The sequence below is a fragment of the Pteropus alecto genome, unplaced genomic scaffold (genome assembly GCF_000325575.1).
Source record: "Pteropus alecto unplaced genomic scaffold, ASM32557v1 scaffold987, whole genome shotgun sequence".
In the NCBI taxonomy this organism is placed as follows: Eukaryota; Metazoa; Chordata; class Mammalia; order Chiroptera; family Pteropodidae; genus Pteropus; species Pteropus alecto.
The window spans coordinates 46,848-63,178 of NW_006439219.1; the positions used below are offsets into that span (position 1 = coordinate 46,848).

The following is a 16,331-nucleotide window of genomic DNA, read 5'->3' on the forward strand; positions in this document are numbered from 1 at the left end:
TGGCGCAGCCCCTGAGCCCGGGGATGCGCAGGCGGAGGCGCCAGCTCCTGCAAGCTCCGGACTCAGGATGCCCGAAGTCCGTGCGGGTCCCCAGCCCTGCAGGGGGCCCCTGGAGAGGAAACCGGTCCCCTCGCGAGGGCCTCGCCAGCATGTGGTGCGCCTCCGGGTGCAGCGGAGGAGCGGGGCAGCGGGCGGGGCGGCCAGCGTTCGCGGAGTCCCCGGGGGGTCGCCCTCGTGGAGTCCAGGACGGTGGGACACGCCTCCGTGCCCCTCTCGGATCAGCCTCCGAGCCGAATAAATGACGCTGGCCATCCCCCACAATGCACCTCGTCTCCTGTGAACGCGCCCACTGCCAAACTGCTTTGTTTGTTTTGACACAGAAGCCGCTGCACCCTGCGCATGGCTGCGGGCAGTCCCTCGAGGCCATGGTCACGAGGGCGGCAGATCATCGTCTCCACACTCGTAGTCGTACAGGTCGACGGAGCCCAGTGCAGATGGCGCCTCGAAGAAGGGCCTCTGGGCCAGCGGAGACCGCCGAGCGCTCAGCTTGTGCTCCACGGGGCTGAGCTCTGCCTCGTACCTGCGGGGAGCGGGAGGTGAGACAGACCCACGCGGGGCCCTGTGCCCACGCCCCGGGGGACGTGGGGACGGTACCTGGGGGGCTGGGAATGGCAGCCTGGACCCGGGGAGGCCCCTCCTGCAGTCAGACCCACCAGGGAGGGTGCCCTCCCGCCCAGCAGGTGACCCCCAGGCAGCCGCCAGCTCAGAGCACAGGTCACTGACTGCAGGCCCCGACGCAGCTCTGCTGAATGCCACCCACGGGTGACGTACAGTTCTCCACACACGCTGCCAGATACAGGAGAAGAAGGGGCAGGAGGCAGCGTCCTGACACCAAACGCCACTGTCACAACATGAACGACATGCAGTTCTCGCAAACGGAGCCAATGACGTCTGCGAACAGGGCACGTGTATCTTGCATAAAAGAGGCTCAGCATGACAAGGGGCGCTGCCTTAGGACTGCCAAGAGGGTCAGCCGTCACCCGCCACGCGGACCAACATATCCCGCCACGCGGACCAACATCACCCGCCACGCTGATCAACATACCCCGCCACGCGGACCAACATATCCTGCCGCGCTCAGCCCCAGCGCTCGGCGCACGCTGCCACCAAGGACAGGCTGTGCAGACACGCGTCTACACAGCAGGACAGGTGGGAAAGCACGCACCCACGGCCAGGGGCTCGCGGCAAGCACGCCGAGCCTGTCTGATGGCGTGAACAGTGCTGGAGCAAACACATCTGCGTGTGTGAAAACAGACCTCAGTGCCCCCGCACACCCACAGCGACCAAAAGTAATGGACCACACGTAAATGAAAGCACTATCACTTCTAGAAGAAAGTTTTCGTAGCTTTGGGTTAGCCCACGATTTCTCAGATATGACACCAAAAGCCCAGGAAATAAAGCCCACAAACTGATAAATGGCGCTTCGTCACAATGAACAGAACTACGTTAGATGAAAAGGTGTAACAAACAGGGATGCTAACAAACCACGCGGCCCATAAGGACTTGTGTCCAGAAGACATAACCCTTAAAATCCAATAACCACAAAATAAATACATTCATATATCAAAGTTGTTATTGAAAAAAAACCTGGTAACCAACCAACCCCAAATGAAGAATGGGAGACGAGGTGCTTCACCCAAAAGATACATGTGTACTGGGCTGACAAGGACACGGCAGGGACCAGCTGAAACGTGAGACACTACACCGCAGCGGCTCCGGGGAGGACGTGCAGCAAGTGGACCCTCAGCCGGGCTACTGGGGACGCAAAGTGCTGCAGCCGGTTGGGAGAAAGTGGGCAGGTGCTTACACAGGTAAAAGCAGTCACCACGGAGCCACTCCAAGCCCACGACGACGCCCACCCGTGAGCCACGCCCACCGCACGGCCACGCCCACCGGCATCTCACCCTGGACACCGCCAGGTACGGAGCGGGGAGAGACTTACACAGAGAGCAGTGTGAATGTTTAATGGTGGCTTTGTCCTCATAAAATTGCCTGAAACTGGAAGCAAAGCCACCCCCATGCCATCACCTGATAGTAACCACTGTGTTACCAAACCGAGGACACTGCTTAGCACTGAGATGAACAGGCTCCTGCTGTCCCTGCGTCCCCTTGTCCCCATCTCCCTCCCGGCCGCCCCTGCATCCTCAAGTGTCCCCCACTCACCCGTCCTCCCAGGGCTCCCCCGCAGCCTCCTCGGCCACCAGGATGTCGTACTCCTCCGCCGCGTACTTCTCCCAGTCCGACAGCTCGGGGCCTTCGCTCTCGCTCTCCTACATCAGACGCGGGTCAGGGTGTGCGCGGGCCGCTGGGCCACTTTGGGGCCACCCGCGCGCTCCCGGCCTGCTCGCCCTCGGAGGCCGCCCCTCGCACGCGCCCCAGCCCGGCCGCTCACCCTGAGCAGGGACGCCTGCTCTCTCTGCTCGTGATCCAAGTACTTCTCGATGTTGAAGAAGGTGTCGAAGAAGACGTTGGCGAGCTTGCAGCTCTTCAGGTCGTGCAGCGTGATCTTCCCTGAGGAGGCGGACGCTTTAGACACGGCACTGCGTGCACTTCCAAAGCGGGTTTTGGGTGCAGCCACAGGTCTTGAGAAACGTGGCAAGACACTGTGTTCTGACGCAAGCTGACGTGGAAAGTGGACACTAGGGGGTTCCGGGCTGGACGGTGGCGGGTGGGGCAGAGCAGAGTCCTGGGGTCCTATGTGCTCCCGCCGCCCAAGAGGACAGAGCACAGGGAGGGCAGCAGCTCTGGCCACCAGGGGGCAGTACACACACAACGGAGACTGCACAGGAGGGACCGGGGCCCCAGAACCATGCAGTTACAGCCAGACCAGGACTCCAGGACCTGGAACGCAGCACTGACTGAGGCGTCCAAGTTCAGAGACTGTCTCCCGCTGTCCCTTCGACCTCAGGTGTCCCTGGGTCCCCCATGTGCGGCCGTCAGCCTCCCCTTGTAGGGCTTCTCAGGTGAGGGGTGTCAGGGCACCCCTGGTGGACCTGGGGTTCCCTGTACTGGGTGGGGGACGGCACAGGGCTGGGACTCAAGCTGCCTGGGGACAAGGTGCCGAGCCAAGTGGCACATGACCGCAGCATGCCCCACACCAGGGGTCCCAGGCTAGGTCTCCCGTGATGAGCGATGCTGGCACCGAGGGACAGGGGGACATGGAAGTGGGGTCAGGGACAGCCACTTTCCTGGCCCAGGGAAAGTATGTGTGCCTACCCTACAGGACAGGATCCTGTCATGGGAAGGCGGAGGGGAACAGGAAGAAATGGGACACACCCTGAGCTGTGTCAAAACGGAGTGACTGTCCAGCAGACGAGAGGGCTGAGGTCCCAGGTGCTGCCCTGGGCGCTGTCTCCAGCGACAGGAAGTTGGTACGAGCCTCCCTGAGGCCCCGCCCAGCGGTCACCAACTCGGAGCAGGGACGCCCTGCCTGAGTGGGTGTCGCACCTCACAGGGTGTCCTCTGCAGCTGTTACCTTCGTTCTGGGGCTTCACCAGGTCCAGCATCTGGCAGAGGCAGTCCTCAAAGGGCAGGGCCTCGATGGCCATGCTGTCCAGCCGGCGACACTGCTCCTCGTAGAAATACTCCAGCTCGAACATGGACAGTGCCCCGTCCCCATCCAGGTCCATGCAGCGGAACCAGTACTCGATGCTGCGGCCACGGCGGACAGGGTGGGCCTCGTCAGCCTGGCCGCTCAGCGCAGACCCCACCTGCCCGGCCAACTCCACCCGGCAAGGAGCTGCCTAGGACAACCTGGCAGGCGAGGACCCCGCCTGGGACACACGCCATCTGGGGCCTCTGCCTGGGACTGACCTCCCCCAGGATGGTCCCCAGGTGGCGCCCTTGCTCAGGGGTGACAACTAGCCCATGCTGCCCTGCTCCGCCAGGGGACCCGGGACGCTGGCCGACACCTACCTGGTCGGGGTTTTCTTGTCTTCCTCAGAGATCAGAAACCAGACAAAGTCAGCGTAGCTTATTTTCCCTTCTTTTTGCACCTTTCTACCTCTGGGGTCAGGGCCGGGATCGAGAGACAAGATGTGTCAGGGGGGAGCAGTGTGAGGTCGCAGACCCCTGCCCACCCCTTCCTGTGACGCGTGTGTCCCCCTTCCTCATGACCTCACGCGACAAAGGTGTGTCCCCTCATTTATGATCTCGTGTGACAGCTGTGTGTCCTCCCTATGACCTGGTGTGACAGCAGCACGTGGCCCCCCTTACTCAGAACACGACAAGCTTGTGTCAGGGTGTGAGACGGAACTGGACGCGCACACCACACACTGCGGCCAGCAGACACACAGGCGCCTGCGGGACACACGTACCGTGTCACCGCTCCCGAGAAGACCCTCTCGATCATCTTGGTGGATATGGCTGTGAAGGAGGAGTGAGCCGTGAGCCGCCCGGGGCCAGCACCTGCCGTCGCCTCAGACGCCCGTGGGCAGCACCCCGGGACCCCGAGCTCCGGCACACGCCACCCCGGGACCCGCCAGGGCTTTCCGGTCCCAGTCCCAGGGGCCGGAGCCCCAGTCAGAGCCACAGGTGAGAGAAGCTGACCCGGGAACCCTGACGGTGCGACTGTGAGCACACGCTTGTGGTCCCGGCCTGAGACGCTCCGCTTCCGGCCGCCCTTGCTGCTGATGAGAGCGAACGCACTGCCTGCGAGGCGGCTACCAGGGTGAACGTGAGGGCCGCTGCGTTTCTGTGCTGGGCCACCATCACGGGGACCCCAGACGGGGTGGCTCAGACGGCGGGATTTACCCCTCCTCGTCTTGGGGTCTGGACGTCTGAAGTCAAGGTCTCATCAAGGTCTGTTTGTGCTGGGGCCTCTCTCTGGTGTGTGGATGCTGCCTTTTCCCCGTGTCCTCGCATGCTCATCCCTGTGTGTGTGTCTGTGTTCCCGTCCACTCCTCTTACAAGGACACAGTCCTATTGGATCAAGGCCCGCCTTGCTGACCCCATTGTACCTTGATCCCTGCTGTAAAGACCTATCTCCATATCCGGCCACGTTCTGAGGTCCTGGGGGTGATGGCTCCAACATACAAATTTTGAGGGACACAATTCAATCCACAGCTATGCCCACAAGACGGGGAAATGAAGACACAGTCTCTCCCCATCCCGAATCACCCCAACTCAATGAAAGCCACTCCTGATGGGAAGGACTGGGTGGTGTTACAGGCTGAACTGTGTCCCCCAAAAAGAGAGGTCCGTGTCCTGATCCTCAGGATCTCAGCATGGGGCCTTGTCTGGAAACAGGGTCTTTGTGGATGTGACTAAGTGAAGGGTCTGAGATGAGTCCTCCTGGAGCAGGTGGCCCTACACCCAGTGACAGTGTCCTTGTAAGAGACTGACGAAGTGACACAGACACAGAGGAGAAGCCATGTGGAGATGGAGGCAGAGATGGGAGGGACATGGCCACCAGCCCAGGGACGCCTGGAGACCCCACAAGCTAGAAGGGGCAGGAAGGACTGTCCCCTGGACCCTCTGGAGGGAGTGAGGCCCTGAGATACTTTGCTGTCACCCTGCTGGTCTGAGAACTGGTAGGACAGTCCCCGATACCCGGGGACAGACCAAGGAGACCTGGGTGAGGTGCCCTGGTCAGGTGTGCAGGGGTCCTGACAACAGGCGCACACTGGCTCCATGCCTGCCTGCTGCAGGCCCCATGTCCCCGCCCCATGTCCCCGCCCCATGTCCCCGCCCCGTCTCGCGGTGGAGAGGCTGCAGGGACCTATGTGCCTGTGCACCCTGTGTCTGCTGTGTGTCCTGCAGCCACAGGCGGCCCCAGGAGGGGCGGTGGGGAGGACACGGCCGGCTGCGAGGCGGCAGGCCTCGCCCCCGAGAGCGGGCGAGTGCGCGCCACCGCGCAGGGCCGGCGCTCACCATGGTCGTTGTGCCGTGCCAGGTCCTGCGCGTCGATGAGCAGGTCGTGGTCAGTGTCCAGCTCCCAGAACTTGCAATAGATGACGTAGAAGTGCTCGTAGGAGAAGAAGTCTGTCAGCTGGTTGATGTCCGCTTCCTCTTCCAGCAGCGCCACGTTCTGCCAAGGAAACCGCGAAAGGCCTGCGGCTCCTGCGGGCGCCCCGGGGACCTCGCACGGGCCTGCGGAGGGCGCAGAGCTGGGCGGGACCTGCTCAAGGGGCCGGGGCGCTGCACCGCGGTCAGGGCTGTGTGTGGGCTGTGGGGCCAGCGCTTGGAGCGCGAATGCCGCATGGCTGGGGCCGTGGGCACGGGCAGCTCAGCGCCCCGGGCTCATTACCCGGCATGCACTGAACCTTGGCGCCAGGGGCGCCCCCCCACCCCACTCCGCACCCCTATTCCCACGGGCCGTGCCTCCTGGATGGGTGGATGGGCGGATGGGCAGTGCATGACGTGTGGAAGGCTGGATAAAAGCGTGAACAGATGGCCGGAGAAGCAGATGGGTGACGCATGGAAGGACAGAAAGATGCACAGACAGGTGATGCGTGGAAGGACGGACAGAAGGTGCGTGGCCGCGTCAGGAGGCCCCGCCCCCTCGCCGGCCCACCTGCAGGAAGGTGCTCCTCCGCAGCTCTGCGCACGTGATCCTCCCGGACCAGGACCGGTTGACCGTGTAGAAGATCCTCTGAATGACCTGCGGGAATGCGGTGTCAGACCGGCCCGGGTCTCCGGGCTGCAGGACCGCCACGTCGCCGGCAGAGGGCGCCCGCCCCGCACGAAGGACACAGGTGGGCCGCAGATGCGGTGGGCGCGCGCCACGGCAGGACGGGCTGCCGGGGCAGGCATGGGGCGGTAGACAGTCCGCCGGGGCTGGAAGTCCTCACAGCAAGTGGTTAAACCAAAGTCACAACGCCCTAAACTTCCACCAACACTGAGCACTGAGTGAAAAGAACACAGTCAAGGCTGGACTGACAGCTCCGACTACGCAGTGAGGCCCGGTGTGTGCGCAAGGCTCGGCAGATGAAGACGCCCGCACCTGTCCTCACCTGTCCTGACCTGTCCCGTCCTAGGACGTCCCCTCACCTGTCCTCACATTGGGCATTTTCTCACCTGTCCTGGTCCCAGGATGGCCCCTCACCTGTTCTCATCTAGGATGGTCCTTCACCTGTCCTCAACTAAGATGTCCCACCCTAGGAGGCCCCCTCATTTGTCCCTGGGTAGTGGGGACAGAATGTGCGCATGCAGTGCCCTACATATCAATACACAGCCTCATTTACAGTCAACACAGGAAGCTGCCGGTGCAGAGACGGTGACAGCGAGACACACTGAGTGTGTGGCCCCATGACACACGGGGCTCCTCACGTGTGTACCCTGTGTGTCAGGGGACGCCGGGTGCTCCCAGCCAGAGCCCACGGCACACACTGGGCTGCCCAGAGCAGCATGCTGCGTGTGGGCCTGGTGTGTAGGTGGATGTCCGGGGACAAGAGTGAGACCTGTGTCCCAGGCTGTGCTCTGACTGGGGGAGCCCGGGACAGGGCTCGGCCGTGCCATCCGCTGTGTCCTCAGGCCCGGTCAGTGCCCAGCGCATGATGCTTGGAGAGCACAGTGATTTGGGAACTGGCGAGTGTGCTCCCCTAACGCTAAAACGTCCCGCATGCTGCGTGGCCCCAGGCCAGCCTTTCTGGCTGGGTGCCGGGGAGAAGGCAGGGTCCGTGGCGCGTCCCCCTCGTGCCCGCCCCACACCAGCATGATGCCAGGTGTGCAGCGAGGGCCACCGGGCGGTGGAGAGCGCGCCTGCTGGGTGTCGGTTAGACACGGCTGCCCGCAGCCCCTTGGCGCGGGCCCCAGAGCAGGGCCCGGTGTTTTGTGTCCGGGCGAGCACACGGGGTGCCCCTCCGCAGGCTGTCGGCCGGCCGGCCCTGGGCACCTAGGAAGCAGCAGGCGAGGTACTCACCGTGGTGATGTAGCGAGAGTGGAAGTCCGCCGCCTCCTTCAGGAAAGCCAGCCCGGGGTGCGTGTCCACCACGTCCTGCGCACGGGCACAGCGGTCAGTGCGGGGCCGCGCCTGGGCCTCTGGCCCGGCCCGGTCTGCAAACATCCAGCCACACTGCGGCCTCCGGGGGGCCATGTCAGGCGACTGCAGCCGGCCAGCCGACCCGGGCCCAGGACACGCCCGGCACCCGAGGTGACAGCTGTCACCCTGCCTCTCACAGCAGGGTCACTGATCACAGACACACGAGGACCGATGCGCCGTCCACGCAAAACTGAACTAGCCACACGCGATGGACCGCCACAATCACAGGACAGGGGCCCTCGGACCACCCCGCTGGGACGGCGCTGGCGGCTTCGGTTCCTCGTGACAACTGAGTGAGCGTCTTCTAACCCTTAATGGAGCCGCTGCCGTCACCTCCCGGCTGCGACACGCACTGAACTGTTTCACAGTAGAGACTCGCGTGGGAGACGCCAGCTCCTGCGACACTGTGACCTGTTTTAGGCAGAAAGGCCCGTGCCCAGGGCCAGCCTTCCCTATGTCTCAGGCCCTCCATGGCCCATGGGGACAGAACAAGAAGTGTCTGCGCCCTCCTGTCCCGCAGGTCAGAATGGCCACTCGTCAAACTAGCTTCATGGGAGGCGTCACCCACGGGAGGGGTCAGACTCCAGGTCCATGCAGCACAGATGATGGGGTGAGGTGCGTGCCGTATACACGGGGTGAGGTGCATGCAGTGTAGACAAGGGGGTGAGGTGTGTGCCATGTAGACAAGGGCACGGTGAGGTGTGTGAGCTGTAGACAAGGGGTGAGGTGCAAATGGTGTACACGAGCGCTGTGCCTGCGAAAAGGCATACGGTGTAGATGGGAGCTGCACCTGCAGGAAGGGGTGAGGTGGGTGCGGTGTAGACGGGGGTGAGGTGGGTGCGGTGTAGACGGGTGAGGTGTGTGAGCTGTAGACGAGGGGTAAGGTGCATGCCGTGTAGATGGGGTGAGGTGCGTGCGGTGTAGACGGGAGGTGAGGTGGTTGCGGTGTAGACGGGGGTGAGGTGGGTGGGTGTAGACGGGGGTGAGGTGGGTGCGGTGTAGACGAGCGCTGTGCCTTCAGGAGGCGCAAGGTGTTTCCGGGAGCTGTACCTGCAGGAAGGGGATGAAGTCCTCCTGCACCAGGTAGTTGCAGCCGGGGCTCATGAGCAGGTGGACGAACCGGGCAGCGTCGTCGTGACAGTTCTGCAGGACCCTGGGAAGCGCAGAGGGCGTCTGCATGTCCTCACACACGGGCGACCACAGGGCCTGCCGCAGCCTGGGGCTCAGGCTCGGCCACATGGGGCGCAAACGGGAGGGGGCTGCAGAAGGACCGCGGTGTCGCCCCCTGCCGTGCCCACCCCGCCCCGGCGACCCCGGACTCACTTCCTCCACATGGCGACGAACTTGTGCACAGAGACGGAGCCGGTGCGTTCCCCGCCGGCTCCACAGAAGAGAGGTCCCTTCCAGTAGAGGGGGCAGCCACATGCCTGTGGGGGGAGGAAGGGGTCAGCCACGGGGCCGGGGCCCCGGCCCCGGCACCCACCTCGAGGTTCCCCGCAACACAGCCAACGGACACTACTGTCGGAGGCCCGCGGACCCCTGCAGCCAGGGAGGTGACACAGGCTTCTCCGGCTGTCCCACGCGATGCCGCCAAGGGGTCAGGGCTGCTGGGACAGACCACATCCCAAGTGGGACAAGGTAGGTCAGCAATGCCAATGGGCAGATCCCCAACTCTGGACATGAAGCAGCTTCTGAGCACCCACAGGTGAGACGACAATGAGGTAAACTAGAGCACTGTGAATGCGACAGTTGACTACACCTCAGGGAACACCGCGGTGACCAGGCTGCCGCTCCCTGCATCACACACGTGCCCCGCGTCAGACACGTGCCGCAGGAAAGGAGGCTGAAGTCAGCGCTCTGAACTTCTACCTCACACAAGTAAAAAAAGATGGAAAAATTATAAAGCACACATGAAAGACAAAGCAGCAAATACTTAACACAGAAAATCAATAAAACCCAAAGTCAGCTCTTTGAAAAGATTTTAAACAGTGAATCACCCCTTAGCAAAACTCTCTGAGGACAGAAGAAAACACAAAATGCCAACGTCAGCGGCCACATCAGGTCCCAGGGCACTAGGCAGGCAGGAAGTGGATACTGTGTGTAACTTTATGGCAACGAACGCAGCTACTGAGCTGAAGGGACAGATGGCTGGACTATGCGTGTAACCCACAGTGACACAAAAGAAAAACGGAACAGCTCTATACTGCTTCAAGGATGTGAACCCGTCATTTAAGTTTCCCACAGCGAGAATTCCAGCTGCAGAGGCTTTGCCAGTGACCTGCACCGTCCACGGAAGAAGCCGCACGGATCGCAGAGACGCTTCCCGAGAATGAACGTAAGGGACACTTCCCGGTTCTCGTTTGAAGCTGCACATCCTAGAGCCTGAAGCAGGTCAAGGTCACGAGGAAAACCACAGGCCAGTCCCCGTTCGCGAACTCGCACGCAAAACCCTACCCACAACACACATGAGCGTGCTGCATTCAGCAATAAAAACAGAGCCACCGCTGACGCCACAGCCCAGCCGACTGGGAAGAGAGGGAACAGCACGTTGTGACGACGACCGTCCACAGACTCTTGCAGCTCGCGTCGGACACGGGGCAGCCGTGACCTCCCTCCTGGAGCGCGGCGGGAAGAGGCCAGCCCGGGTGCCAGGGCGGGAGAGGTGACAGACACAGAGGGGGACAGCAAGAGGCGGAGCGCCCGGAGGTCACCCTGCCTCACGCGGCGCGCGGCGTGCACCGAGCCCGAGCTACACAGCAGGAGAATCCGCCAAGGACGGCGCACGAGCGGGGAGTAGCGTCAACGCGTTGGCAGCGAGCAACTGGAAGACGACATTCCTGACAGTGCCACACGTCCAACGCATGGAAAAAACTCATCCCACAAATAAATCTAACCCAAAACGCACGAGCCATCTCTGCAAGGAGAAACTGCAGAGCCCGCAGGAGAGGGACTCCCGCGGGTGGGACTGAGCTCCGTCTCGGGTCAGTGACTCCGCATGCGACCCCACGCGTGGGCTGGACGCACGGCAGTCAGCGCTCAGCATGGTGCTTTGTCTGTCTGTTCTGTAGAGACAGCCGCGCTCACTTTAACAAGCTACTCAAGACTTACCGCGCTGAAGGCTGTGTCAGGCGAGGCGGGACGGGCACGCGCCTGGGAGGGGACAGGGGACAGGGCCCCGGGGCCCAGGGGCCGACCTCACACTCAACCCTCGGTGGGAAGGAACGATCTTTGCAGGAGCATGCCGGGTCAAAGGGCAAAGCCTGCCGCATGGGCCCCGCTCCTGGAGGACACGCTGGAGCACCGGCCCCTCCCCCAGGACACAGAGCAGGTCAACGGCAGACGGGACCCGCACACGAACGCCCCGGCCTGCGGAAGGTCTACGAGGCCGTGTCCGTCACACGCCTCACATGCGGGGTTCCTAAAAACAGCACAGCAACAGAACAGACACGCAACAGCGACCGACGGACGTGCACAGGCCCCAAGGAAAGAACAAGGCGCCAGCGGGCGGAAGGCAGGCTCCATGGCGACAGCGACGCTCAGGGGGCAGGGGCTGAGTGTGCGGGACGGCAGCACGCACGCGTGCGACGGCCACGCCCAGCACGGCAGCTGCTGGCTAGGGCGCACAGCGCAGGGGACGGGCCACAGCCGCCCGGGGACGCGGGCTGGCAGTGTCCGCTGAGGGTGACCCTCACAGACCCCAAGGACACCGACTGTCCTCTAAGGAGGACACCTGCACAGGTGAGCCTCACAGCTGTGAAGATGTGGCCGAGGTATTCCTGGTGACTTCACCAGACGCCCCAGGTGGAACGACGCGGGCTGCAGCCGGGAACGGGGGGAAGGTGCATGCGCCGTGGGGGCCCAGCGAGGAAGGGTCACGGGCAGCGCTGGGGAGCTGCTCTTGCACCTCGAGGGGCACTGGCGGTGGGCACGGGGATGGCACTCGCTGTGGTGCACGGTGGTCACGTGGGTGTGTGAGCTCACTGGCCTGAGGACTGGGCTGACAACGGCACTGTGGTCCGTCACGGTGCGTGCGCAGTGCGTGCCCTGCGGTCTGTGCTCTCCGCCATGGGTGACGCCGCATGCACCCGGCCTCGTCCTGGCAGGCCACGCCCCACGGGCCACACCAGCAGGGCACGCCCCCGGACAGGTGCCAGGTGCAGAGAGCCCACTGCCCAGGACAGGAGCAAACCCCAGCCAGTGTGGCCAAGCTCGGCACCACCCTTTAGACCCATAATGGACAAAACGAGTACAGAATCTGCGGAAACGGAAACGTTTGAAACACTGGAACTGAGGGCACAACCCGACACTGGGGAGCGGGACCCACATCCACGCTCGCGGCCGCTGACCCGGCGCAGGGCCGCGTCTGGGCCCGCGGAAGCGGACTGGAGTCGCTGTCCCCCAGCCCGCACGTCCAAGTCAGAAAGCAACGAGAGGACAGTGTCCAAAGAAGCTGCACGTTTTGAAAAAGGAGATGATGAAATTCTAAATAGCTTGTGGGGCAGAGGAGAAACCACCAGACAAACTGGAATGCAGGCGCCGTGGGTGAAGGTGAGGACCTGCGCGGCCGTGGGGGGCAGGGTACCAGCCCCCCGCAGGACATACAGCACAGAGCGCTCCCCTGGGCAAAGCCGCCTCGCCGAGTGGCCGCAGAGAGAAGCTAAACCTATGGCAGCAGAAGACAGGAAATGATAAAGACTGGAAATCAACGTGATAGGAAATCATTAGGAAAAAATCACTAGAAATGAAAGCAAGTTCTTGGGACAGACCAGAAAAATGCATTTCTGGCCAAAGTGATGGAGAACAGGGGAAAAGACACAGCAACAACAACGCCAGAGATGGCAGAGAGGGCGTCAGCGCAGACCGCGAAAGGGTGGAATCTGACAAAGAACATTATGCCAGTCAACTCCCCGGCTCAGCACGGGACAGGACCTTCGGCAGACGCACAGCATCGTGGCTCACGCGACGTGTCTGCCGGGAGAAACTGACGCCGCGTTCGGTCCTTCCCAGACAGAAGACCCCAACCTCCGTGGCAGACTGGCACACTCCACCGATGAACTAAAAATGACACCGATTCTAAGCGAGTGCGTCCAGAACAGAGAAGAACGAGGGACATTTCCCCTCCGACTGCGAAGCCAGCCGCCCTGGCACCCAGCCAGCCACAGAACAGAGGAAACTGCAGAGCAGCGTCTCCGGTGAACCTACAGCCCTGACGAGACGCCGGTGATCAGAACCTGAAAGCGCAGAGAAAGGAGGAAACGGGACTTCTCCAAGGACGCACGGCTGTGCAGCGGGACCGATAATTCACGCTGTCGCAGACGAAGGAAGGGAACCCACACGGCCACCACGGTGTGTGCACAGCAGCACTGCCCACAGAGGCACGACTTTAAAGAGGAAAAGAGCTCCCAGCGGACTGGAAATAGAAAGGAGCTCGCAAGGGCATCTATGAAAACCCCGCAGCTGCTACCGCGCCTCACGCTCGGAGGCTGACGGTCCCTAAGACGGGGCAGGGGTGAGGGTGCCACGCCCCGTGCAGGCCTCCCGCTTGCCACACCGGTGGCCGTGCTTGGTGAAGCCACGCCGGTCCCCCGCGACATGGCTCCGGTGCCAGCCACCTCGGCACAGGACGTGCGAGTGCTGGTACAGGGCGCGGCCCCTGGAAAGCAAGCGCAAGGGGCCCCTGTCCACAGGGACCTGCCCCTGCGCGTCTGCTCTGCGGTCCACGCACAGCAGCTGCCTGGTGGCAGGGCTGCCCCTCGTACCCCAGCAGGAGAAAAATTTGTAAGAAAACAGGTAGCTGTCAACAGCACCCCAGCTGGGTGACACTCCAGGTCACCCTGGTTCTCTTGGAGGCCCCAACGAAAATGTGAAAACTGCTTTTACCGCCAAAGCTGTCCTTTTATCCAGACACAGGCCAAGGAGCAGCTCGACCCTGGACCTAGCAGCTCAGATGGACGTCCAGACAGGTGACCGGTGCGGCCACCGGAGGAAGCATGGTGTGGCGTGCAGGACGTGACTGGAGGGGACGGCTGTGTGGGGACGGCGTGTGGCCCCAGGGCTCCAGGCCGAGTCGGGAGCTGGAAGCCTCGGTGATGGCACGTTTGCAATGCAAAGGCAGCTGTGAGGGAAAGAAAAAAAGGGGGTGGTGGCAGACGCACCCCCACCACGGGGCCTCGGACACCCCGCAGCGCCGGGCACAGGCGGTGGGGGGCTGGGGTGCACGGTTGAGCAGTGGCGTGGGAACTGCCCGTGCGCACGGCCCAGGCCCAGGTGGACTCTGCCATGCTGTCCACGGAGACAGGAACGGAGAGCTGCTGATTCTGTCGTGGGTCAAGGCCAGGCACTAAACGTCAGCCTGAGTATTTTTTCACTTTTTTACACATCTATAACCAACCATAAGACAGTTTTTAACGTTTCAACAAACACTTTAAATGTTACAAAACACTCAAAATCTTTCCCACTGAGTGAGACTGACTCCATGGCCATTTTCACGGTTCCAGACTATGGAGCAAAATGAGGCCTGCCCGTAGTGACATGCAGTGACCTCCAAGATGTCACGTTCACCAAAACCACCCAGGGGTAGACTAGTACACTACTGCTTACCCAAGGGGAGAAATTAAACGTGGGCACGTGCTCACCTGCGTGCGCGGGTTCGCATCTGCACGCGTTACACATCAACAACAGTACAAGCAACGCTAGGAAACCTCTCACTGACCAGGGAGGAAGGAAACAGTCAACAGACGGACAGAACGTGGGCCCAGCTGAAGATGCCTGCTTTTTAGATTTGACCTTAAACCATGTGCGTTTCCACAAACTTATGAAACAAAACTTTCCACGTGCTTTAGAAAACGCCGTCCCTAACAGAAGGGAACCCTGTCCCCACACGTGCTAAGGCCAGTGCTACCCTAACCTGAAGCAGACACAGGAGCAACAAGGAAAGTGCCAGCGTCTCAGAAACGCAGATGCGCAAATCCTCAGCAAAATGCCAGCAAACAGAATCCAGCAGCACATAAGAAGGTGACACGCCGTGACCAAGGGGGATTTACTCCAGGACTGCAAGGCGGCTTCACTGCTGGAACAATTAACGCCGGTATTAGCGCACTGAATCGAAAGAATAACTACAGAGGGGACCAAGACGCACGAGCCGCCCACGCTGGGAGGGAGCAGCTGAGACAAGTCCTCGCACAGGCGACGAGATGACGGACCCATGAAACCCTGAAGGACGCGCCGGAAACGAACAGAGCTCACAGTTCGGAAGGGCTGCAGGTACCAGATCAATGCACGAAAATCAACTGCAGTTTTCAACACCTGCAGTGAGCAGTCTGAAAATAAATTTCACCTGTAACAGCATAAAAATGGGCAAATGATAAAATACTTTGCAACGAATTAAACAAAAGACATGCAACTTATACCTGAAAACTACAAAACCTTCTCTGAGGCAAGTGAAACTCTGACGGGATGGGAAGAGCCTCCAGGAACACAGGCGGAGGACGAGTCAACACCACAACCCCCCAAATGATCTCCAGAGCAACGCACCCCCACTGGGACCCCGCTGCACCACTGCAGGAAGTGACAAGTGGACCCTAACATCCACGTGGCCTTGCGAGGGAGCCCAAACGTAAAAGTTGACCTGGAAGGCCACGGTCGGAGCCTGACACATCCCGACTTCGGAGCTTGGCACGAGGCCGTGGCGGCAGATCTGTGGGGAGCTGGCGCTGCACGACGATACGGGCCACGGCCCAGACTCGGAATCCGGAGCTGAACCCGGCACGTCGGTCAGCCGGTTCCCTGCGCAGGGGCCGAGACCCTGCAGCTTGGGAAGAACGGTGGCGGACTTTTCCCCTGCAGACGGTGAACTGGACCCGACACGTGAGCGTCCACCAGACCGAGACAGCTGCGAGAGCTGCAGCGCGCAGACAGCGAGCGCTCACCGCTGAGCCTGGATGCGGCAGCGATTTCTTGGATGTGACACTGGAAGCTAAACCAGTGTGACCAGCAACGCGTCCATCCCACTGCGGGGGAGCACGGCGCAGAGAAACGTGAATATCTGCACCGATGTCTGCTGTTGGGCGGACCACCCCAACGCCCGGCGGTGGAGAAACGCACGCACGCCGTGCAGCGGGGGGAGTGGGCTCGGGCACGCGGCCCGGACATGTGCCCGAGAGAGACGCCGGACCCGACAGCACACGGGAGGCTCCGATGACCTGAGGCAGCCAGAACGCGCACGCGCACGCGAGGTGGTTAGGGGTTTCCCACAGGAGGCTTAAGGCGGTTGGGATGACAGGCAGGGGAA

General features: G+C 61.9%; 1 protein-coding gene across 2 annotated transcripts in view; it reads right to left on the reverse strand.

Moving 5' to 3' along the window:
- Positions 1–6: 6 nt before the first annotated feature.
- PPP2R3B (protein phosphatase 2 regulatory subunit B''beta) overlaps positions 7–16,331 on the reverse strand; it is a 33,749-nt gene continuing 17,424 nt past the window's right edge. For both annotated transcript variants that reach the window (XM_025050037.1, XM_006916494.2), the window contains 11 exons: positions 9,365–9,468; positions 9,092–9,194; positions 7,922–7,996; positions 6,575–6,661; positions 5,932–6,088; positions 4,377–4,425; positions 3,976–4,065; positions 3,536–3,711; positions 2,453–2,571; positions 2,224–2,330; positions 7–580 (listed from right to left, as the gene is read on the reverse strand). In XM_025050037.1, coding sequence (XP_024905805.1) covers positions 430–580; positions 2,224–2,330; positions 2,453–2,571; positions 3,536–3,711; positions 3,976–4,065; positions 4,377–4,425; positions 5,932–6,088; positions 6,575–6,661; positions 7,922–7,996; positions 9,092–9,194; positions 9,365–9,468 — 1,218 coding nt within the window. In that variant the 3' untranslated portion in view covers positions 7–429. The remainder of the gene's footprint in view (positions 581–2,223; positions 2,331–2,452; positions 2,572–3,535; positions 3,712–3,975; positions 4,066–4,376; positions 4,426–5,931; positions 6,089–6,574; positions 6,662–7,921; positions 7,997–9,091; positions 9,195–9,364; positions 9,469–16,331) is intronic.